Source organism: Ambystoma mexicanum, chromosome 1q (genome assembly GCF_040938575.1).
Source record: "Ambystoma mexicanum isolate Mex_15411 chromosome 1q, UKY_AmexF1_1, whole genome shotgun sequence".
NCBI classification, from domain to species: domain Eukaryota; kingdom Metazoa; phylum Chordata; class Amphibia; order Caudata; family Ambystomatidae; genus Ambystoma; species Ambystoma mexicanum.
The window spans coordinates 94,987,423-95,013,549 of NC_090922.1; the positions used below are offsets into that span (position 1 = coordinate 94,987,423).

Genomic DNA, 26,127 nt, shown 5'->3' on the forward strand with positions numbered 1-26,127 from the left:
CGTTCTGGCAGACAGTGGCGTTTGGAGTGGGTATTTGAATCTTGTTGAGTATTCAATCAAGTTTGAAGTGAGTTTGAAATGTTCAGAATTTGCGCTCGAAGACTATTATCTTCGTTTACGTTTTTGTGGAACATTGTGGTTATTTTCTCAGTTTAGAATTCCAGTGCATCCTGGAAGTTGACAGTCTGACGTTGTTAGAAACTTAAGTCCTGTGTTTATTTTTGTAGATAATGTTCTGTGCACTGATTCAGCTCTCCAAATGCCTCCCCCAGTACTCCAGATGTGGGAGTATTTTACTCCCTATTTTTGTTAAAGTTGGGAGTAAAATGATTTTTATGGGAGAAAAAATGTAAACCCAATTCCCGATGGGAGTATTTTCTAAGCGAGTACAAATATTTGAACTGGAAAACGGAAATGTTTTTGAAACTTCCTTTCATACACATTAAACGATACATTTTTATGTCTCCAATCAGGCAGTAATAATAGTTTATTCCTGTGTTACTACATGCACTACTGGTCCAAACATATCCATGGAGCTGTGCGGGGGAAAGCAAGGGGCTCATCGGGGTCTCAAAGTCCACCAGATCTGTTTCCTATTTTTTGTTGGGAGTTTTTTTCATCCCCATTTAGATTTTTTCGGTTTTTCAGAGTATTTCCCTATTTTTAGTGAGTAAAAGTGGCCAGAACACCCCTTATCTGTAGGGCTGCCCCTCCCCATACACACCCACTCATTGAGGCATCGCGTGTCATCTGTGTGTACCAACTAACACCTCATTGTAGTTTTGGGTGTCTTGGATGCATGAGTGTGTACTCGCACACCTGACCAGGATCTTGGGCACTCACCACATTGGGGCCCTAGGCGCCCCCACACACCCACTTGTTAATCTGTGCCCTCTCATCCAACACATTGAAGCCGTATGCTCCCTCACACACCAATGTTTGATACTTTTCCGCACCTCATTAAGGCCTTACTTGGTCTCCTGTAAAGGTCTATGGGAAAGAAACTCCAACTGGTTCACAGTACAAGAAATGCTGTTTTCTCATCACAAAATAAAGAGACCCGTTATGGCTCAAGTCCTCTTGTTCACGCAACTTCATCTTCCAATGGCATGCTCAGTGATGGATGCAGTCTTCTTCCTCTTCTTGCTAAGACTGCATGAATGCACATGTAGCTGCATCTTCCCCTCCTCGCTCCACTTTCCCCATGCTGTGGTCAACCTTCTATACTCCAAGATCCCTCAAAGTGCTGTAGGCCGTTTTGTCTCGTAGCTGCTACTTTTTGGCTGTTGTCTCCTTGCTTCCTTGACTTTTCCCTCTGCAAGGGATTAGTTCTATGGCTGTGTGCCCCTTCCCTCGGGCTTCGATTTTTGGTTTTCAGGTTCTGGGCAACCTCTCCTTGTGGATCATAGGATGATGGCACATCAGCTGGGTTCTTTCTTGGTTACAGAGAGGCTGGTGGAGTGCTGGTAAGTGGGCAGGGTGTGTTTAACACTTAGGCCTGAAACTGAGCAATAGCCGGTATGCATTCTAACAGAACCTCTTGTCGCCACCATGCGTGAAGGTAAGCAGTAACCGCGCATGTGCATGTGAAGATGCTGCGTGTGGATCCAACTCCGTCATCTGTTGGCATGTGCCACCTCATGACGCTGACGTTTGGGCGCTCGCTTCCGCAGTCTTCAGGAAGTTGTCTCCAGTGATATCCTCCCTGCTTCAGTCGCACACCTTTCTTAGCTCCCCCACCGACTATATCGTTCCAATGTGCACGGTGCCTGTGGACTCCTGACCCTCCACCCACAACTCATTAAGAGTATATATGCCATACTACGTCTCATTGCGGGTTTATGTGCACCCTCTCACTTGGACACCAACAGATACCGTTTTGAGGTTTTAATTGCCCCCATCTGCCCCCAAAGTGGCTTTATTGTCCTCAACATACCTCAGTGTGACCCGATTGGCCTTGCTCTGGGCCTGTGATGCAGATCGCTTTCGTTCAGAGGTCATGCCCATTTACTATAATAGGCAGCTGTAAATGCATGCAGGTGTGCCAGGCCAGATGCTAATCACATTAATGCACATGGGGCAATGCTAGTTCCAGTGGTGTCGGGTGCATGCCCCCAGCAGAGTGTGAAGTTTTCGTGATATGCCTCCATTGACTGTGGGGTCAGTGATATGTCATGTGATAACGCTGCAAGTGATTTGCACGTTGTGGTCCTTGTCCTTATTTTGTGCCATGTGCGTTAGTTACCAAATGTGATCAGTGGCGTAACACAAGATCTGGGAGCCCCTCTGCGAGCCATGCTGAGGGGGCCCCCCCAACTCAGGAACAAATCACGGGTCTCGCCACACTCTGGGCTGGCTTAGATTACCACGCTAGCGCAATACGCACAAACGTGCTCCTGAAGGGTTATGCCGCACACTGCACTAGGAGAAAGATATAAATATGTGTTTTAATGCAATATACAGCACACTTTCTGAGAAAAATGTGCTAAAAAGTCAGTGACCTCATTACGAGTCAGGCGGAATGGGTTAACGGGCTCCGCTAATGGTGGCGGGCCCGTTAACACCATTCCGCCTGATTACGAGGTCCCCTCGCGGGACCCGGTAAGGACGCCTGGTAAAACCAGGCGTCCTTACCGGGTCCCGCGAGGGGAAGAGGGAGCTAACAACGGGCCGCTCGTAATCGGCCCATTGTTAGCTCCCTCTCCCATTCCCATGGAGCCCAATGGGGGCTCGGATGGGAATGGGGACGGTCCGGGCCCGGGTTCCCAGAGGGAGGAATTTCCGGGCCCTCCGAACTCGGAATGGCCCGGTAAGTCCCCATTCTGGGAACCCAGACGCCAAAGCCGTAATGAGGCCCAGTGTTTGCTATTGTTTTGTAGGGTAACACCAATCCAATACATGCAAGTCACCAACAGTGCACAGGAACATTAATGCTTTGCTATTAAATATGCCATGCCAAAATGAAAACATGTCCAACTGACTGCACAATGTAGACCAGTGTAGACACGTAATAACATTACAGTAAAGCATGCCAGGCCACATTAAACATACCTAGACTGATTGCCCCAAAATGCCAGTCGAAGCAATAAGACTCATCAAGAAGAGAGCACACATTCAAGCCTGCCTCTCTGTGGCCACTAACAACACAGCCAAACTTTTTAAAATCTGAAAGGAACTGGCCAATCCTGTTGCAATCTCTACCTCTCCTGTTCCCTCAACAGGCCCTCTGTGTGGCTATGGCCTCGCACTTCTGGACTAAAACTCAGGACATCCTCTCGACTATCTCCTCTTCCTCTCCCTCTCTCGGCCCCCCTTTGGCCATCTCTCCCTCTCCTCCTCCCTTCTCCTCTTTCTCTCTAACACCTGAAAAGGTTTCTAGAGAAGTCCCATCTGTGGAAGTGTCGTCGAAACAGGTGCTCGCCCACTCCTCCAGAATCATCAAGGACCATATTGAAACCTTTGCTCCAGCCTTGGCTGATTTCTGTAATCATTATTTTGCCACTGGAACTTTCCCCTCTCCTAAACTCTTGGAAAAGCTGGACATCTTCCAACTTACTCTCCACACTGAATCTGCTGGTTGTCTCCATGACCATCAGTCTGGCTTCAGAGCTGCCAGAGGCCTGGAAACTACTCTCCTGAACACCTGTGAAGAACTGATCTCTAACCTTGATTCCAGCATTCCTTCTGTCCTCATCCTCCTTGAACTTCCCTCTGCTTTCGACAGGGTCAACCACGCCATCCTGATCAATCGACTCAGTGAGAACGTGGGCATCATGGATCAGGCTCTGGAGTGGGTAACCTCCTTCCTCTTGGGCCGCCCCTCCCAGGTCCAACTTTGTCCCTTTCTCTCTGCCACCTCTCTCTACCTGTGGCGTTCTCCAAGGCTCTATCCTATCACCCTAGTTTTTCAACCTCTACTTGGCCCCTTTGGCCCACCTGATCTCTACCTTCTCCTCTAACTCAGTGTTATGCAGATGACACTCGGCTTTCATTCAGGCTCCCCTCAGCCTCCTCTCCTCTCTCGCTCATTCCTGGTGTCATCTTCAACTCCACTCTCTCCTCACATCTCAGCCTTTGCCAAGAAGTCCCACTATCAGCAGCACCTCCTCAAAGGGACTCTTCCCTTTCTCACTTTACCTCAGAAGCTCACTGTCTCCAGAGCCATGGTTCTCTCGAAGCTGGACTACAGCAACAGCCACTTTCAAACTGCCTTCCTCTACTCTCTGCCCTCTGCAACTAATCCAGAACAGGACTACAAGACTTATCCTTGGCCTCAAGCCCAGGGACTGTATCTCTCCAGCCATGAAATCTCTCCACTGGCTCCCGGCGGCTGCAAGGATCAAGTTCAAGACCCTTTGCATTGTCCACAAGGCTTTCTGGTGCTGGGATCCGCACTACATCCAACGCTCTTTTCCAAAATACCTTCTTTCTCGAGCCCTAAGGGTTAGGTGCTTCTCCAGGCAGATAGTGGGGGGGGGGGGGGTAGATCTCTCTCCTCTACAGAATGCCTCCCTGCCCCTCCCAAACTTGAGCCGGACCACCTGAGGTTCTGGAAGCAGCTCAAAATGTTCCCCTTATTTGCTTTCTCTCTCTCCCTCCTCTGCTGACCTACCCGTCTGCTGTACCAACTGGTTGCTTGGCTACTCTCAGTCTTACTGAGTCCAGGCTCTTTCTTGATCAGTCATCCTTGGACTGCCTCCGGGCCTACCACGCAGTTAAGGGCTGTAACTGTAACCCTACAATCCCTTGTTCTCCTTGCACTACCGAGAGCTGAGCTGCCCTGGCTGCACTTACTCAGAGCATTGCTGCCCTGTTTTTCCCTCCCCTTTCCCTTGCACTTCCCCCCTCCCTTTGCCCTTGAACTTCTCTTTCTTGCACTTGCACGATCTGAAAAGGCCTAGTAAGATCATTTGTCTTGTCTTGTCACGCCTAAAAACACTTGTACAGGTGCGTTATATATGACTTATATTATATAATTTTATCACAGATGCCCAGAAAAATATAAAATGCTGCAGTAGGAAACGGCTAGACTGGCAGAACCCAAATGGCAGTCTAGCCAGGTAATTAGACTTCGCAGGACTGCTTTATCAGAAATGCCCAGTTAAAAAAAGTCATACCAAACTGAGGAATGACTAGACTGGTTGCACCAAAATGCCTCTCTAGCCACTAATACCACATATCATTCCTGCTTAGCATGGACATGGATGGCCATTATGATTTATTGCACAATCCCGCCCCCACACATCCTCTCTCCCTCGCATCCCTACCCAACCTCCAAAATCAGCTCATTGGCCCAGGATTACCCCACATCCCTCTTCCTTGTCCCAGTGCTTACGTATGAGGCTCCATGCCTCATACGTAAGTACTGGGACGAGGAAGAGTGGGACTAGGAGCAATGAAGAATACAGGTAGCTAATCTGGCATTACCTTCACATATCTCTACCTCATCCCAGTATTTGTGTATGCGGCATAGTGCCTCATATACAAGTACTGCCTCATACACAAGTAGTGGGATGAGGAAGAATAGGACTAGGAGTAATGAAGATTACCAATAAGTAATCAAGGCATTAAACACAAGTAGTGGTGCAATACCATTGAGCTGACTGGGCTTCAGCACTCCTCCCCCCGTGAAAATGTGGGCTATGTTGACTTGACCTGGCTCACCTACAGAGCAGTTGCCGGACACAGATGTTAAACGGCAACTGGGTTTCGCTGTTAGCAAGGTCCCGGCCCAGAACAGCATTTCACTGTTCGTACCTGCATTCAAATGCCAAATTTTTTAGGCAATTGAAATTGTGATGTGGGTTTAGTACTTGCATGCCAGGGGAGTGATTGGAAGGGTTGAGAGGGAACAGGAGAACAGTCATTCTCACAGCAGTCCACAAAGTGGGTGCTTTCAAACTTAAAGGAGAGTTAACTGCTTGTAACATTGAAGCTGGACTAGAATAGTCTCGTTAAAATGTGTAAAGAAGTTTGATGCCACCATATAAATAAGTTTGTTCCTCTCCCAACACACATGAAGTTAGCGCCTCACCCAACATTTGAATGGTTAGCCCCCCTGAAATGTAGCTTTTGTTGCGCCCCTGAACACAAGCACACACACCATTCACCATATATACACACACACGCACACCCAGTCATCCACCCATACATTTAAGTGTGCATCCTTTCACCGTACACGCACACCCAGCCATCGATACATTTGTGTGCACCCTTTCACCAGACACTCACAAAGACAAGACAGTCACCTATACATTTATGTGTGCACCCTTTCACCATACAGGCATACCCAGGCAGCCACCCATACATTTAAGTATGCATCCTTTCACCATACCTACACACACACATACCCAGCCACCCATATATTTGTGTGCACTCTTTTCACCATACACTCGCACACGCACACGTCATGAGGTAGACGGGAGACATAATACTTCAAAAAATAAATTGTTTCTTTTTGAAGTCACTCTGAGTTCATAAAGAAATTATTTCTGTTAAGGATGGAACCCTAACAGAAATAATTTCTTTATGAAGGCAGTGACTTCAAAAATAAACTATTTTTTAAGTCATAGGGCTCCACCCGCCCCGTGACATGGAGGCCTCCAGCCTAGGGTCTTCATGTCATGGGGTGGGGGTAGCCCCGGACTTCAAAAAGTTTCTTTTTGTATTCACTGTGCCTTCATAAAGAAATTGTTTCTGTTACAGAAATTGTTTCTTTATAAATGCAGAGTGAATTGAAAAAGAAATATAAAAAAAAAAATGAAACTTTTTTTTTTGTTTTTTTTTGTTTTTACTTCAAGTGGGGCCCCCTACCATGGCATGGTCGCGGGGCCCCCCACACCGCGGGGGCTGCGGGGGCCCCTGTTACACCAGTGAATGTGATAAAAGTCAATTGCAATTTGAGGGCTTTCGTGGCCTTGTGAAGACCATAGTCTGCAGGATATCCGAAGAGCATGTCACTTTTCAGTGACTGGCAGCTTATTTGGGGTACTGGGGGACTCATCATCAATTGCAATTGGATGTGACGTCAACAGAAATTCTCTCATCAAGGTGAAATAAGCACATTTAATTAAATTGGCTTTGCATGACCACCCAAATTGCACAGGACGAATGGCATTCGCCTTTGATAAAATGCACACACACAAAACCAAGGCAGGATATTTTCTTCGTATAGTGTTTTTGAAAACGTTAACAGGTGTACATGTTTTAAACTCCAAGAACCAATACAACTGTTTTCTCTGGGACTTTCAGTACCGAAATGGGACATTTCACGTTTGTTATTTTTTGTCAGGTTATGTAGTGCAGTGGTGTGTCAGCCTGCAAACCTGATGACTGCAGTTTAATCCCTGAGGATGGCTTTCATTCATAAATTCAAAGAGGGCATCCAATGTTTCTCTTTTAGCTGGGGGGGGTGAGCTGGGTCCCTCTTCTGAATAAGGTGGGTGGATTCTGTTTGAATTGTATGTTTTTTTACTTTAGTATAGAATGGCTATGCGAACATAGCTTTTCATACTTTTTATAGACGTTATCATCTTTGTATAGTTATACATTATAATATTAATACTAATGCAACAGTGAAGTGGTCATGTAATAAGAATGTCACTATCTTTAATTATACACTAGTTAACAATTCATCAAACTCATACCTTTGTCGAACAGTGGAGTAAATTAAATATAAATAATTTCTCTTCATAATTCTAGTTGTGTTCCTCATTCATAAAGGGCATATGATGGCTTGTATAGTATTTCATTCTCAATGGTTCCTGTGCAATATAATAGGTTTTTCAGGTTTTCTGATCACCAAATGAGCACAGCCGACAGCGTCTATTTGCAATACTACTCCTGGCCCCAGTAATCTCGAATTTTGTTAATAAGCTATTGGATGTAAACCATATATCAGTCAAAAATATTTATTTTGGATGCAAAATCCATAAAGCACACCTAAAACATTACACAACAATGATTAGACTTAATAATTGTTAAAAAAAGCCCTTCGCATAAGTGTACATGCATCACCGAAAACCCACATAGTACATAACAAATAAACTCTGATAAAACAGTACACATAAAATCTCGTTGACTTATTCTTTCATAAACGCACAATAAAACACAATCTTCAACATATAACTCCCTTTCCCATTACAATCCAGAGTAGAACTCGCAGCATTATTCACCTTGTAACCTCAGTATCCCCTTTCTGAAATACATTGCTCTTTTCAAGAAAGAGAGTAAGGCCCAAGCAGCCAGAACAGAATCAGCTCTCAGAAGAAACAAAATGGCGGCTCTATGTTGACGAATGTTAGCCTCCCTCAACACTGGTAATAACGTAGCTCTTCGGATCCCTCTGTACCCTGTGCAAATCGATGGCAAATCAGTACCCGCACACTTTGGCATCCATAAATTTGAGACAGGACCCAGAGGAGCTGATAAAGAAAAAATCCTGAGGCAAAAAGAGACTCGCTGTATATTGGTCTTCGAAAGCAAATTCCCAAACGGACACAACATAGACGAAGAATACATTTTTAGGCCAATGATTGACATTTAGATAACCCCCTTCTTTTTCCTTGTCCCCCCATTTTCCCTCACCTTTTTAAGGTTCCAGGAAGTATACACAGCAAGACAGAATGATCCACCTTGTACCTGTAATTGTCTAGTTGGAAAATATCGCAACACGCTCATTTATTTATCCATATGAAATGATCCAGAGGAGCACAGAAATGTATCTCCTTCTTACACTGTTTTTAATCTGTTTGTACATATCTTTTAACTATTAGGTGGTTGTTTTTCTAGGTTTGATTTTTACACACGTGTGATATCTGATTCTTTTTTGAATCAAACTTTGACTTTTAATATTTGGTGTAGAGCAATTTTGGTAGCTGTCGAGTTACAAGGTTCAGGAGAGAATCTAGTGTCCTAAAATAATAGGGACTTGTTGAAACGCAGAAATGTATTAATTAGCAGCAGGCAAGCCACACTATGTTATACAGAACTCACAACGCTGGCACTGGGACCAACGTATGAATGTCTTGGTTTTATGTCGTTTGCACTTTGCAGTGATCAATGCACTTTATCATGTGACTGTATATCTAACCACAATCTGTGTGTTGCTTTTGGGCATGACAATAGAAAACGTATGCCCATATGGGACATAAAAGTGTGTGTTTCAGCAGTGCAGCGATTGCATTAGACACTTAATTGAGAAGTATGTATTTTTGGGATCCTCTTGCAAATCAGCAAAAAAGATGTTTATTTAACATTCATACTGTTTATTGATGTCAGTATGCACAAGGCCCTTTATGCTGATCGATGCACTTTACCATGTGACCTCTTACTTAACAGCTATTTGTGTGCAGGTCTCATTGCACTGGGCAATCGAAAACTTGTGTCCACAAGGAACAAAAAAATGTCAGTCCCAGCATTGCAACTATTGCATTTGGCATTCGACTCGTAGGGATACATCATAGGATCTTTCTGCAAGGTTGTACCCAATAATTATGCTGCTCTTACTGCAAAATGCTGACTACTGTTAAAAGTGCGTACAGTGCACTTGATGCCAGGGACCCTAAGGAAGCAGCAGTCTCAGCACTATGCTGTTGACTCCTCTTTCCTGTAATGTTCAGTACGTTGCAATCTTCCGAATCAATTAGGAGGCGGAAGTCTAATGTATGGACAAACATGCACTGTGCGAGTATATTGTGATGTAGCAAATATGGACATCTGTCTGTTTTGCGTAATTGCCATCTAAGCAAGCACTGTGTAATGAACCATAAAATGCATTTAAGCATATATTCGGCACTGAAGGGCTCCATTGGGGCACACTTGAAAACTGCAGAGGCTAAAATTGTGTAATGTACACATAAGGAACTATAAAAATACGGCACAACCGAATAGATCCCTAACTAGCATTGGTGATAGGGACTGTTCTGGTTAAAATATAAGGAATAGCCACTTTCAACCATATTAAACACCTTTGCGTTACAAACGGGCAAAGATGGCCACCACGTTTTTCGTTGCACAGAGAGTGCGCGCCCACCAATGGAGTCCTTCCTCCATTTCTGGGAAAATGGTTGCCTATTGCTTTACACCATTTCTATAAACTCACTGTTTGTATGGGGACTCGTGGTTGTGATCAAGCGGCGAGTTGAGCCGCGAAACCCGTTATCGTTCCCAACGCCCACGTTTATCATGCACTTTGGGAGTGCCACATTTTGGTGGCCTTTTAATCTTTGTGCCATGCTGCAAGGCACTAATAAAGACAGTAATTTCTACAGCACTTTGGCGTCCGGATTTCCTTACTCTATGGATGTGGAGAGTGCTACTCACCCTGCCTGATGTCTATCAGTGCCCAGAATATATATATATATATATATATATATATTCCTGTCTTATTTTCCAGTGTGGGTATTCATACACATGGAATATCGCCCATATACACACAGGAATGGTGCTTGTTTTGTTCCGGCACTGTCTGCATTCTGTTTTTTTACCTGAGCGTTCATTATTTTGTTCATGTAGTCCAGAACATTAATCTTAATGCAATTTGCCCAGTATAGTGCATCTTTGTAGAGAATACTTAAGGTAGTAGCACCTGATGTTCTGCTCGCATTACAGCATGCCTTTAACAACTGGTGTAGAAATGTTTGTGTATTTGCCAAGTATATTTTATTCACAAAACGTAGTTTCCCAATTACCAACTGATGGTGTAAAGAAGTAACTCTAAACTCGGATCTGATGTATTCCACTCAGTAGAAATGGTGTGAAAGAAAATAAGTTCTTAATACAGTAACTGTTCAAAACTCTTAGATTTCTATTCTGTGTTCTCCCATAAATTTCAGAACCGAACAGCATTAAAAGGACCAATTTAACTTGCAAAAGTCAATTCTGGGATGAAGTGTTTATCCACAATGATTGGTCCTAAAAGTTCTGAAAGCAGTTGGATATTTTACTGGACATCTAGCGAAATCCATATGATCCTTCCACAGTAACTTATGATTTATTAAGATACCTAGATATGTGTAATTGGTGACAGCCTGTAGCCTGGTGGAGTTAATTTTTAACCCGTAATTCTTGATTTTGTTAATTCCATTAAATGTCATTACTTTAGTTTTTGTAATATTGACTAGTGAGTGTAACGTAGCTTAATAGGGGACAAGTTCTCCTCTTCCTGTGAGGAATTCCCTAGACTACACACCATAGCAGCATACATGGAACTGACTGCTCTGAAGAATGTGACATCTTTACATTTAGCTGTAGGCAGTGCTGAAATAGACCAATATGAAAAAGGAAAAGAAGATGTCTCTTTAAGGGGAGATGCATATATTTCACTGGCACGAGTGCAAGAAGGAGGGAGAGAGAGAATAGTACACAGGGAAAGCCCCCTGATATCACGTATTGGTTAGACAGAGCTGAACCCAGCCGCACAGACCGCGACTTTCGAGGAAGCAAAACGCCAGTGGGGGATGCCTGGCGCATACAACAATGGAGACACCATTGTGAAGAGAGAGAGAGAGGACCCCTTTACCAGGTGGTTGAGTGACCACAACTGTATTGTGGTGGGCAGGACGCCCGGGCAAGTCTTATCGCCAGCACCCGTATATGGCAGTAGCCAAGGGGGGGGGGAGCTGAGAATGGGATGCCAGCGTATGTGAAGAAAGAGGAGCCAGATACTGAAGAGGACTACCCAAGCGAGCGCCGAGCCCCGCAAGGCCCCCCTGCATACACGGAGGTACCAGGGAGAACGTGAAGTACAAGAGGCCACAGGGGCACCATTAAAACATGGAGAAACTTGTCCCAGTCATAAGGATGAGATACTAAATAGAAGGCTGTCAAAAGAAAATTGTAAAAACCTGACATAGCAATTAACAAATAACCCGGTTGGGGAAATAAAGTGAGACTGTTATTATATTAAGAGAGAAACATGTCCCATATAAAAGCTATACATGGAAAGGCAAGGGTGTGAGAGAGTATCTCTTGAATAATAGGTTTGACAGTTTTCCCTGAGAGTAAAAGACCCACGAGTCTTTGGGAAGAGTTGCATGAGCCCATAAAGGAGATCTCAAGAGCCTATCGGGGAAGATAACCTTAAGAAACATATATGCTAAAGAGAAACATGTGTGTATCAAACAACCACAGGAGATAAAAGTGAAGACCCGAAGAGAAAGACTCTGGGAAGCAGGCAAGAAGGGAAACGAGACCAGGGCTAGAGAGACATTATTTTGGCCTATTTTGATTTGTTCACATTATTGGTAGGGTTGGGTAGAGCTAGATTTTGGGCCTTTGGGTGATTACTTTGGACTTCTTGACGACAGACAAGCACCTTTAATTAATTTGGATCGGCAGGGTGATCCCTTTAGTAATAGGGAAAGAGGGGTGTTTTTCTTATTCGTTTTATTGAAAGAAAGGTAACAGATCCTCTGTGTGTGTGGCTCCTACTTCCGTCCCGCCAAAAGACCCATAAGGACCATTGAATCGTTAGTGATCCGGCTGTACACTGCAAATGCTATTATTATTACCTTTGTCCATGCCTAGATTTGGTAGTGGTGGCAAATACGACCCTACGTCAATCATTTTACTAGTTTTGTTGGTGTATACTAGTGAAGATGGAGACCATACATGGCCCTTGTTACACCCATCCGACTCAAAGCCCAACAACAGAGAAAGGAGATATGTACATTGCTTCTGGGCCCTTCCTCCCCATCACTGATGTATCGCAGGTGCGAGAAACGCTACTCACTCAGACAACCGTTCAGACTATACCTGGATGATAGTATCGAAGAGATACAGCTGCCATTCATTGAACAAGTTGACTGACTGCAACCTTGAACGCTGATGACACCATGACCGACATCATGGCATAGATATGTTAGACATGAAGCAGATTGACATCCCTGCGAAAAAAGTTAGACTTTAGCTTTATTGCTGATAGACACGAAGAATATGCTTATGACTCACATAGTTATAGGACTGACACATGTATACCTCTTGCGATGCGGAAACTGCAAGACGCATAAGAATACATATGAACTGCTTGCTGACGCTTAACCGCAACTAACATGGGCAACCATCCGAATAAAGATGGAAGCCATAGGCACATTGGAGTGAATGGAATGCATGGAGGTGGTCCCGGGAGGAGCCACCAGATGTAGCTTGCCCCCAAAAATTGCACTAACCCATTATAGAATGTGTAAGTGGTTCACCGCGCTAACCAATCCCTTTCTGTGTGTAACACCATTTTTATGATGTCATACTTTAACAAAACTGGACAGGCGCCTGGAGAGCGAGAGCGCTTGGAGAATGTTGCATTGTTCATGCTGTAATCCCTGTCATTGAATTGCTAATAAAGACAGTGGCTGGGTCTTCCGTTCTTGGGGCAGGGGATTTCCAGGGCCCAGTTCCTCTTGCATGTAAACGGGGTGACTTATAGTTCCTTTGCCGCTATTACACTAGATCTCCTTTGTTACCTTTCTTCCCCCGCCCCGCCGCCCCGACCCTATTCTTCCCTTTAATGGTGTATGCACCATTCTCAGCTACCCCTAGTTCAGTTCGGACCGAGCTGCAGTCTATAATATTGAGTTTGTGTTTAGCATGCAAATCCTTTGCTTTACCTTTATTTTCCCCCGTCTTTTCCTTGGCTCTTCTTGTAAGGAGCTTAGCATATTCTAATTTGTAGTCCTCCCACCCCCACAAGCTACCCTACCATTCTTATGTAAGCATATCAGCCCATTTGGTTCTTATATTGGCACAGTCATGACGTGTTACAGCTTCATTCTGGGTGCTAATACACTTGGCATGGAAAAATGCTCTAAATTATAGGTTAAATATCTCTTCTGGAAAGCTATTTAATTATAAATGTATTACATAATTTTACTAGCGATGTAAATTAATAGTCCAAGGCTTGCAATTGTGGGACAGTAGTGTCCCTGGGTTCATTAAGAAGAATGTGTAGTCTACCCAGAGTTTCATTACCAGGGTAATTAATACATGTCATAGCCGGACAGATAGCACAGCGAGCTAAGCGCCTGCCCCTGATATCTGTGTGCAGCCTGCTGTGGCAGGTTCCAATCCCGGCAGGGTCAACTCAGACTTTCATCCGTCCGAGGTTGATAAAATGAGTACCACTCTGTGGGATAATAATGTCTTCTGTTATTTGAGTGCTCTCAGACCTATGGGTGTCTAGTGCTATATAAGAAATACATTATACATTATTATTATGTTACATGTGTGCAAATGACCCCACCATTAGGAGATTGTATAACTATATTAAAATATTCATCAGTGTGCCATTGTGGAGTTCATGTAAGGTAATTCTGGTGTTAAGACTTATGTCTTGTATGTCCTTGTTAGTGTACTCGATAGTAATGTCTTTCCCACCAGTCTTTTAAAAAAGTCACTGTTTCATCCACTGCAGACCCCTCCTGGGATTTCTTTTAAGTCACTGTGTCCGCCCCAACAACCTCCAAGAGATCTTACTGTGCCAGGGAGACTTCGTTTCGACAATTGTAGATGGAATTGTGACGGAGTCCATGTTGTTTACTTGGTAGGGCGTTCAAAGTAGGACCGTCCTGCAGTTCGTCAGGCCCCCGGCTGGTGTCGCTGCCGGACTCGGTTACCCATAGGCTTACTAATGTTGCAGTCGAAACAGAGCCCGCACGTGCCATGTTTGTTTGAATCTCCCGCTCAATGGACTCATTGGTGTTAGGAACCGATGTAGGAGTTCCTTGAGGGAAGACATTGGAACTATAATGCAACTTGCTCTGTCGGCAGCTCCCTGTGTTTAGTGGAAATTCCTACCTTTATTGCATTTTAATGTTTTTGAACTTAAATCTCGGATTTGCAAGGGAAGCCGTAAGAAATGCCATACTATGCCATTTTGAGCTCAAGCCGATTCTCGTACACAGTTGGCGTCCTTGGCGGAATTAATGCAAAGCAACTCCACCAATAAAAAACATTGTTTTATTTTTCTGTTGCCTATCTGGGTTAATATTTCAGGATAGACTGCCCTTTTGTAAATGAAATCCACACTAATCTAGATAAATTGCCCAATTTAACTTGCCAAGAAGTGTGGCAATGCCCTGCACCATTGCAATGTTTGTGTGGGCCCTAGGCTGATCCCATCAGGCATAAGCCATGGCGCGTCCGCCAGATCCTGTGCCCAATACAGCCACCATCTTCTACCGCCTGTGAAACCCTGTCCATTGATTGGCGCTCAGAGTGGACATCTAAGGAGGGTCATGTGAGGGTCTGGTGCCTATTGGAGGATATTTTGGGGGTTGAGAAGCAAAGGCCGTACCTCAAGGGTCTGTTTGGAACTGCATGAAGGCCAGGGCTGATTTCGAGGTGGGCGCTGTCTAAGGAAAGAGGCTTTCTAGGGCTATTTTGAGGGCTATTTGGTTCTGTCAGGGTCTTTTAAAGGATGTGCGACTGTATATTTTGGAAGGCTTGACAAGATGAGCTGTTTTAAGGGATTTTCGGAGCACCATGTGGGGAGCTGCAGAGGGCATATAAGGGGTGGTTGTGGCCCTTTAAATGTTTTTAAGAGCTATGTTAGGGTCTCCGCGACGAGTTGAGGACTTTTAAGGGCTCTCTTGTGGGCTATATGAGGGTCTCTTGATGGTGATTTGTGGTCTTGTCCTGAAGGGTTAGGCGAGGGTCTGTTAGATACGTGTGCAGGCACGTGAGTGTGTGCATGGGGAAGGTGAAATGTGGCAATGTGCGATTGTAGTAATTTTTCATACCGTTAATGGCCGCCACTCCCTTGGAAAGTTCATAGTCACCTGTGTACAGTACAGATTTTAAGGGTGAGAGATTTAATGCCCATTCAAGTCACACTTTGTACACCTTCTGTCTGCCTTCTGTGTGTCCCTTTGGATGGGTTTCTGCTGTTCGGGCATTGAGACCAATAATGTCACTTGAGCTGTTTTTGATTTTAAATTCTCCTACTTTTGCCAGTCTTTATTTCATCACCATTCTCCTTTCGCCACCAGCTGCCAGTCTCTATTTCCTGAGTCACCACGCTGGCTGCTGGCCACGCGCCAGTTGGACCGCTCCAAGAAGGGGCTGCGCATGTTCGCAGAGGCCAATGGGGTAAACCTGGACGATGAATTCTACAACCATGACAACCTCTTTGCAGGTAATTGGAAGGTGGGTGGGGGAGGGGAAGGAGTGCTGTCTGGAAATAGAGAGCCAGTGAGGTGCAAGTGCCCAGGCTGAGCTCTGCAAATGATTTCTTAACGGGTCGAGCCCTGGTCAAAGATTGATGTTTTCCACAGCGTTGCAGCCATCGCCCCAAGATGTCTAACAAGGTGTAAGAGTTGTCCAGAAGCCATCACTAGTGTATTGCACCTTGCCTTTGGTAGCTTCCTTGATCTCATTCTGCTAATAGGCCTTTCCAGCACAGCTACCCAGTCACTCAAGAGCAGGTTTGGGGAACACAGACGAATGCTATATGGCTATTTTGGGACACTGTCAAAGAGTGTGAGGAGCAATTGGCCTATTGACCAATTGGGGCACTCATGACGCATGAACAGACACTCTGAGGATGTAAGGGCAATTTACCAGATAGTGTTGGATAGTTGGGGGTACATGGTTGGACTGTGAGAGCAGTTTAGGGTTAGCCTGTGCAACAGGCTTAGAATCACTCAGCGGACTAGGTGTGGAGCTTGGGGCACGTTGACCCTTCTTGCCCTATAGACGGACTGTGCCAGGAGTTTGGGGCACAGGGACAGACAGCGAAAGACCTTTGGTTACAAAAGCAGACAGGAGGATCTTGATGCATGTGGACAAACGGTGGGAGGCACGCTCCGCAACAGTATCTCTTAGAGTCCCTAGCCCTTACTCTGGGCCATTAAAGGTCAAGCGCAAAGAGAAGATTCACATGACAGTATGTGCTATGTGAAAAACATGCTTGGTTTTTGTATGCCACCCCTTTCATCCTGCACAACACAGTGACAACCAAAGTTAGTAATTGTGTTATATAATTTTAAAAATAGCGTGCTTCATTGAAGAGCGTACCCTATCAACATGTGTCTACTCGTTTCTCATGACCACCGCTCTGGTGCTGGCTTTCAGATGGCCCTGAATCCCCCAGGTCCTGTTTGATAATGGTAGAGAATAGGGTGTAAGTTGGGAACTGCCCAGCTCTTATTACTGGACCCAGAAATCTGTGGGGAGCGAGGCTGCTAACACTTCATAGCTCAGACTACTCTGAGGCCTACGGTTAGGTCACCATCTTGCGAGTAAGGGAAGGGGGCTAGCTTTCTTCTTGGGATGCTCTGGTTGGGCTCGTTGCCGGGTTGTTCCTTGATCATACTGCTTTCATATCCACAGAGATCGATGCACTGTCTGAAGATGACCCGCAACCGCGCTATCACACTGCCGGTGCGATTTTCTGCTCACGGGTCATCGGAAAGAACAGCCTGATCTTGGGCTTTACAGCGTAAGCATGAGTCTAGATTGCACTTGGAATTCTGGGTCCTGTACACTATTTCCTGCTTGCCTTCTGCCTCCTCTTCATTTCACCATCTGGTTTTCTCTCTTGGGTGACAGTTCATGCCCTGAGAGCTGCTGTCGAGTTAGGGCATCAGTAAGGAGGGTAGAGGACTGCTGTGGCTAAATCAGATGAGGACTGGCTTAATGGCCAGCAAGCGACAGTGAGGGGCACAAAGAGGGACTGGGAAATGATATGTAGGTAGAATTCCTGTAGAGAATGGTGGATAGAGGGCTTTGAGAAAGGAATTGGTGGGTTTGAAGAAGTATAGTAGGTGAGTCTTGAGTCATCTGTGGAACTGAGGAAGGCAGAGTTAAGGCATACATAATGGATAGACTGGCAGACACTTGTGTGCGTGCGTGTGTGTGTGTGTATGCGCACATGCATGCACAGATCATAGGTAAAGCTAAATTGTGATCTTTAAGGAAGTTGGGTGGGGAAGCCTGGCGGAAGCTGGACAAAGGATGTCATTCACATGAGGAAGCACATGGGGGGAGGGGGGGAAGCTGGACTGGGAATGTGGGAACAAAGTGGACAAATGACCTTTAAACAGATGGAGTGCCATCAGAAAGGTTAGAGAAATGTTGGACGGAGTCCCCGGAGAAGAGTTGGATGGTAGGCCCAGAGAACGGTTGGACAGAGGAGATGGGCAAGGTCCTAGGAAAAGTCAGACGAAGGTACTGGGCAATTCAGATAAAGGTCCTGCACAAAGTCAACTACACTGCCTAAAGAAAGTAATTGGAGACAAGTTGGAGCAATGAAAAACCAGATGGAAAGGTTCAAGGTGCTAGAGGGATCAGTAAAAGATCTTTGAACTTTTGAAGGTAGTCAGTGAATGTACTGAGCAATACAGCCTTTAATTCTTTCCCCTTCGCTTTCTTCCTTTTACTTCTTGTTCTTGCCGTATATTGGTTGTCACTTACATTAGAAGTATTTTCTGCATTTGAATATCTCTTCCTGCTTCTCCTGCTTGCCACACCTTTTCCCATCCTTCTGTCTTCAATCTCCCTTGCCGCATATAGTCTGCTGCGCCTCTTACTTCTACAGTCCCCACCGGTGGAACTCTACCCCCCCCAACCCCACTTTTCCCTTAATTGTTTTGTTCTCCTTTGTCCGGTGGGCCTAGGCCTACTGAGGCAAGTTCTGGACATTGTGTGTGTGTGTTCGCTCATGTGTGCATGCGGAACATTGTTGCTCATTCTGTTCTCCGAGTTCCACTGCATGATTTCGTTATTTATTCTTCACCAGTAATGAATTTGTGTAAAAACATATATTTTAAAAAGAAGTCAAGCGCTTTTCCCCTTGTGGCTATTTCACTACATGATACATTTTGCTTTCATACTAAGGGCAGTGGCAACTGGTGAACTTGAAAAGAGGTTGTGTGTAAATATCCCCCCTCGTTTGCATGAACACGCCTGCCCCCCTCCAGGAGATTTTGAGGAGAATCGAATGCAAGAACATTTGGAGAAATGGGGCAGGACAGTGAATTTTACCAGACAATATACCAAAGTAACTGAGAGCGGTCAGAGAATATAGTTGTACAGAGACATTTGATGTAGCATAGATGCAAGTGCAACCTTCCTCACAGAGGACCTATTCAGCGTGTGCTGCGGCAATGCAAGTTCTACACACAGAGCGGAACTGCATGGGGAGAGCACAGCAGTACACACTTCCCTCAAACGGAAGAGGTACATTGGATGCAGAGGAGAGTATTTTTCCAGCTCACCTGCTGCTGCAGCAGTGCACACCCCCTCCCCCCATTGCATAGGCCAGAGGAACATAGGCTGCAGATGTGAAGCTTTGGGAAACCCGTTCCCTCCTCATCCATCATGTTGGCTACTACCCTTTAACATTAGAAAAATAGTGACGCTATATTATGTGTCTGGCTGGCAGGCAGGCAGCAACAAACGGCGATGCAGATTTCAGCACGGGTTACCCATTTTTAAGATGCCTGGTTTAATTCATGCTAACAGCACAATTGAGATCTTTCCAAGTAAAACCTATTTTTAAATGGCCTTTATATAGTTTTAAACTTACGTGTGGCCTTGTTCTTAGATCTGTATGCACAATTATCCTAATAATGTAGAATGTAAACTTAGGCAATGCCATTTGAGTTTCCTTCCTCGTACTTTCTGCAAACCCTTTTGTCAGTAATTACTCGTGTCATTTAGAAATACACTTTACTTCCTCTTTATGAACATGTGTAACTGCTCTGCTTCATGTGCCCTGCCACACGATGCAGGCGGCAAGAAGTGCTGGTAATAAACCCATCCTGCAGAATAAGCCCCTAGACCCAGCTCCACACAGCACCCGCACAAATGAAGCACTGCTCGTGAATGCCTCGTCTCTGCTCTCCCATTGTGGCGGCTCTCCGTTAACTGTATGGCATACCTTTCCCTCTCTTCATGATATCACTCTCTGTGCTGCTTGTGATATTGCAGGCTCCCTTACCTCTTCGCTTGTTGATGTTTGTGGCATACCTTTTGCTCTATTACCCCTTCACTGGTTGATGTTTGACTCTTCTCTCTTTTGGTGGATATTTTTTTAACTTTTGAGTAGTCTCTTTCCTCCCTATGGCATGGGTCTATCTGCATACTTGCACAGTCCCTCTGTTCACAGCTGAATTTTTCCAAGTTTATAACTGGGTTTTTCCCCTTTTCATAATTGGGCTCCACACCCACTGCCCCCAATCATGCACAATTTTGGAACTTGAACCCCGCCCCCTTTTTTTGGGACTGGACGGATCCCCCTTCTTTGGAACTGCATGTTTCCTGTCCCCCCCCTCTTTACAACTGGATTCCACCCCCCCTTATAACTAAATTCCAACCCCACCACCCCCTTTTCATAACTGTACCCCTTGCCCCTGTTTTAATAACTTGTCTTTACCCCCCTTCATAACCGCACCTCCCCCCTGTATAACTGGACTACCCCCCCCCCCCCACCGCCCCACACACTTAAAACTGGACTCTCCATTCCCCTTCCCTGTTTGTGGCTGAACTCTCACATTTTCATGATTAGAATCTCTCACCTGCCTCATTGCGCCTTTAGTCCCCCGTTCTACGAGATTCTCCATTTCTTACCAGGACTTGCGCAGTATGTTGACTCCCCTCCTTGCATTCTGTGCCTGCCCTGGCATTTGTAATCACTTTGACTCTCTATTTTCGGTACAGGTTCATCGGCAGCGGTATCAGACACTGCTTCGCACGGAACCTGATGGGGTATGGGCCTCCGTTATACTTTATGTACTTCCTGCTGACCGGCTCCGAGGCGGTGGCTTGCCTGTTCTTGTGTGTCACCGTCAACCGCTTTGGCCGCCGGGGGATCCTCCTGCTCTGTGCCATCCTCACCGGGATCTCTTCCCTGTTGCTGCTGGCGCTAACACAGTGTAAGTATGGAGCTCTCTCTGGACAGGTACCTGCAGGCTGCGGGAAATACATGCAGGGATTTAAGGGGCAGGTGTAGGATCAACAACACATCTGTGATAACTAGCTAGTCCATACTGTGGTCTAAGCTGCCTGTGTGTCAGCCATATTGGAATTGCACAGGTGAGTGTGGGGTTGAAAGGAGTCAAAGGAGGGGGAGATGTTGCCTCTGTCCCTGAATATGAGCTTGGGCTTTGCCTCCTGGCAGTCAGATTCAAGCCACTCAGTCTGTGGGATTTCAAGAGCCCCCTTGACTTGGCTGAGTAGTTGCTCTGTCATTGCCTGGTCAGAATGTTGGTCTGCTGAGGTGGGTAGTTCTATGAATGAAGCTGAACCAGACCTCCCTAGGCCTGGCTGTGAGATGGCACAGGTATCAGAGTGCCCTTGGCAGACTCTGCCATAGTCCGTAAGCACTGAGCTGTGTCCTATCTGGTGGGTGCTCCTTGGCCTGGTCCCCTCTGCCATCTCCTGGCCTCCGTTACCCTGTCCCCTCTCCTCCCGATGATGCTCTCTTAGCAGCTCCTCGTGGCTCTGCAAGTATTGAGCCCTCTTTAACCTCCCCTTTACTTGCTTCTCAGTGTGCTTCTCCCTCCTCCTCGCGCTCTCCTTCCTCCTTGACATGTGTTTCTGCACTAATGGCTTTGTGTCAACCTCCTTTCTACTTCTCTCTTTCTCCCCTCTAGATCGGTCTCCGCTCTTCTACTCCCCCACTTTCTCCTTCCTCCTGCTACCTTAATGCATTGCTCCCGTGCTTGTTCTTCTTGTTGACAGATTTTTATCCATCAGCAGTGATTTTGGATACGGAGGCTTGAGCCTCATTACTCCATCTTCTCGGGTTGAGTATGTAGTCGTGGTTTGTATTCTTCTTGGTCTGTGTGGTCTTGTCACAGTTGGGCTGGTTTCACAGGGTCTTCGCAGTGATGGGTAGCGGTCGAAGGGGTTTGCAGTGGTGGCAGTGAGTCTTCTGATCAGAGGGTTTGTGTTCTGATCCAGTCCTTGGCAGAAGTTCATACTCAGCTTCACTAGATGTTCGTCCAACATCTCGATGTCCAGGTCTCTGTGAAGGTCTGCTATCCTTGTGAAGATTTGAGCTCCAGACGATATCCGCAGGGCCTTGTTCTGGACTATCTGAAGACTCTTCCGGTGTCGCTCATGGCAGGTCGTCCATGCTGGGGAGGCATACGTCAGGGTTGGTCTGATGATCGCCTTGTACCCGTTGATCTTTGTCCGGAGGGGCATGGTACAGTGCTGCCATCTTTCCTGTTTCCTTCTGCTGAGTGTTTTGGATGTGGCTTTCCCAGTTGTTTGCTGTCCAGGGTCACACCGAGGTAGCGGCTGCTGCTCTCCCATTTGATGGTCTCCCCGTTGAGGCTGATGTGTGGGTGCTCCTTGATCTTCTTTCTGGTGAACAGCGTTGCGGTTGTCTTGCTGGTGTTGAGTTCTATCCGCCAGTCGATGTTCCACTTTGCGATGGTATCCAATGAAGCTTGCAGCTTCTTCGCCACTTCCTTTTCGCTGAATGACTGGGAGATGACTGCAACATCGTCTGCATACACCGCCAGGTCGGTCTTGTGGAGATCTGTTGGGATGTCGTTGGTCCCAACTGCCTCCACTCTTGATATTGTTTTTCACCCACCTCTGCTCTCTTCGTGTCTCCTTTCTTACCTTGCTTTTGTATCTTCTTCTCCACCGCCTTGCTTCCAATCTCCTTCAATTGTTCCTCCCTTTTCATCCTCTTCTGCCTCTCCCTTCTTCTTTTCCTCCTTCTGGTACACAGCTTCTCTTCCAACCTCTCCCCTTCAGGTGTTGCCCTCTTCCGCCTATGCCCCTTGTTCCCCTGCCTCCACTGCTCTGATCTCACTTCTGTCTTCTCTTCCGCCATCTCTCTCGCGTTCCCAGGGCTTATCACAGCAGCAAGCTGCTGTCAAGCTGAGTCCGTGGACTCTCGACCAACCAGTGTGAGTGTGTAGGTAGTTAGCGTATTGCAGTGCTCGCCCTGCCATGTATCTATCGATGGACTCGGAGCAGTGCTTTCCTGCCCACGCCATAGAAGGCCCCAGGATAGTGCATGCGCAGCTGCTGAACTTGCACTGGGCTCCTATGAGTATCAGGCTTCGCTGTGGCCTTTTGGTGGTGCACTTGGGAAGGAAGGGCCGGGACAGTGCCGAATGAAGGGCAATATGGAACTGGTGGGGAGGTTTTACGGGTGGGGGGCTGGGGCATTGTGAAACCTTATAATTGATTTACCCCCCCCCCCCTCAATACTTTACCAATGTTACATTTGGTGCAAAAGCCATATTTTTGAGTCGGTAGCTGTAGGAAATATGAAATGGGAACCAGGGCCAGATAAAGCAACGCGGCACCTGTACTCATGTACCCAGGAATAAGATGCATCTTCGTAATAGAAATGAATCACAAAGATTTCAATGTTAAATTTTTCCATTAGAATGCAGCTATCCCCCCCAACATTCGATGTAGCTGCACACATAATGTGTCTGCCACATGCTCTCCAGACGACCTATCTGCACCCACCCACATGCCTGCTCAACATGGGTGACTAGCAGGGACTTGGTCACCCTACTTACCTTCATACTGGTTAATATGTACACACACACACACTCTATAACTCTGATGAATTTCCCCCACTTGGACTTCGGCCCCCAAGGATATTCAACTTACAGTGCGTTGAGACCATTCCAAATGGTGAAAGGCGCTATACATTACATTATTTCGATATACATTCCTAGTGGGACCATTTTCCATTTGTGACATATTTGCAAACCACATTTCGGGAGTGACAGATGCAGGAAACCAAGCAAATACTTCAGTTTCAGACATGTGTTGTGTCAAAAGCGCCGCTGTGTTGGAGCTTAGCGTGAATCCTCTAAACCGTCAGTTTTAACCAAATGGCCAGTGGAGCACCGGCAGAAGACGGTACTGTGTGTCAGAATGAGGGTGCGCCACGTACTATGAACATGAGACCTACTACGAAGGCAATTGCAAAAACAATCCAGTGTACATATTGAATGATGTACGTCGTAATTCCTGGTTGTGAAAAAACAAAAAGGGAATACATACATTAGCGCCAATCAAGACCCTGCAGGGACACCAACTGTAAGAAAAATCCCCTTTCTGATTTTCTGGGAGGTTTTCAGAGCTCCCAGAGTTTCCCGTTGCCATGCGTGAAAAGAGCAACTAGTCCTGTTTTTATGACTTTAGATTCAGGGACTTGTAGCTTTTTCGTTGCCATTTGAAATTTAGGAAATCTTCCAAGTCCCTGAATTCCAAGCAAAGAACAAGACTAGATGGCCTCCTCACGCAGCCCTGGGTTTCCTGCGTTCAAACACTTGAAGTGTAAGTGCATTACTGAGCGGATATCTGACGTGGAATGTTTTACATGACCACATTTTGTGTTCCGAGTTGAACTGTTGGAATAGTATGTTTCTTATTGCATGATGAATGTTTTGTTTTATGCGGTGTAACATTTCCAATTATTAAAGCAGTTAGAACTAGTAATAGGCACTGTAGCTTTTATTTCTATTGAAATAGAAATGTGTACTGTAGAAATAAATTGTAATGTAGACTGAGTGCTTTTTTATTAACTTTAATGTGTTGTTTTTAGGTGCTTCACATGGAGAATGTAATTCATGAGGTCTGATACTGGAAGCCTCAGTGGTAACATTGGGAGTATTGAAAAGTATGTTGCTGTTTTGTGTGGTTTCATTTTCATTTCTGTTACCTGCTGCATGGTAGAGACCCTCTGTGAAGTGAACTATGCTTCCCACAATTAACCAGGCAATTAGGTGGTGACTGCCGGGCAGGCAAGCTCTTTGAACCACCTCTCCTTCAACCTTAAAAGCATGACTTCAAATCTGAAGCAGCGCCTTAATCGACTGTCGAAACGGCTAAGGAGGTGGCCACAGATTCCTTGTTGATTGGATAGCCCAGCACGGAGGAAAAGACGCGTAGGTGCAGTGGACACCCCCATGATTGAAAAAACGTATACATACGTTCTAAGACAACCCAGAGGGTGTCCTTCTAAGATTATTAAAGTCCATCAGCCACTTGCCACGAAGTCAAAAAGCTTTGCATCCTCTGTTAAAATTACTAATTTTTTTCAGCCCAGGCTTGAGACAATGGGGCCTATTACCCCTTTTCTCTAACAAAAAAAGCATCAGCACTAGTTTCGCATGTTTGGGTGCCCAAATGACCCAGAAGATTGCTCATTCTTTCTGTCACGCTAGTGTGAACATCGCAGACACCAATGAAGACATGTCTTATGAGTTTGCAGAGGCTGGGATGTTACGTGCGACAGACACATGTAATAACTTGCGTACCCAACTTGTCAATGAAATACTTCGGACTTGTGAAGTCAGGATCGATGGCATTGACATACACCATGCAAATATTGACATGGACGACAGAAGTATTCTACACATTCATCGACTACTACCTGCGAGAAACCTGAAGGTGTCTCACCCGTAAGTCCCCAGGGATCTGTTGTCCAGGTTACGGCCATCGCTATTGGATACAGTTCCTGGCGGTGGACCAGCGCGAGAGGATCACCTGGATGAGGGCTCCTCTGGGTTTGGAAGTGGGACACCGAACGGTGAGACGCGGTACCCCCTTCCCTATAACACCTTTTCACCATCATACCAGGTAGGATATTTAGAAACCCCACCCCCTAACCTTCCCATCACAGACACTTTTTCATAGACAACTCACTGTGAGCAACAACAAGACTACCCTCCCTTTCTCAACAGTATTGGTCTGTATTTTCCCAAACTTAATAGTGAAAACTACAATCCCAATAATTCCTCCCCTCTCTTCTTTTCTAAAGTGACTGAGACAAGGAGGAGAGAGATTGGGAGGAGGAAAATTGCCAACAGGGAACCACAGACACAGAAAACAGACTCTCACCTTTCTATAGCAGACTGTCCCATTAATGAGGCCAGGCTAAGTCAGGCCTCCCTCTTCAATCGCACAAGACTACACTTGTCTCTCTCAGGCTGCATAAACGGCAGAGCAGGAAAGCACATTTTGAGCGAGTCAGGGATGCTGGAAGGTGCTGGAGAGAAGAAGGCACCAGTGAGCTGCAGAAGCCCTGGAGGACCTGGAGGATGAGAACACCACCCAAACCCTGACCCTGCTATTTGAGAAGAGACTGCAGTGTGGAGGAAGTGGCTGTACTTCCAGAAGGCAAGACCAGGGGCAGCTGGA

The 26,127-nt window shown here is 45.9% G+C and overlaps 1 protein-coding gene across 3 annotated transcripts in view; it reads left to right on the forward strand.

Annotated features, from left to right (window-relative positions):
* The window catches only part of SLC22A31 (solute carrier family 22 member 31), a 325,367-nt gene that overhangs the window by 259,463 nt on the left and 39,777 nt on the right, over positions 1–26,127 (forward strand). For all 3 annotated transcript variants that reach the window (XM_069635621.1, XM_069635629.1, XM_069635633.1), the window contains 3 exons: positions 15,984–16,129; positions 17,326–17,434; positions 20,656–20,870. In XM_069635621.1, the coding sequence (XP_069491722.1) occupies positions 15,984–16,129; positions 17,326–17,434; positions 20,656–20,870 (470 nt within the window). The remainder of the gene's footprint in view (positions 1–15,983; positions 16,130–17,325; positions 17,435–20,655; positions 20,871–26,127) is intronic.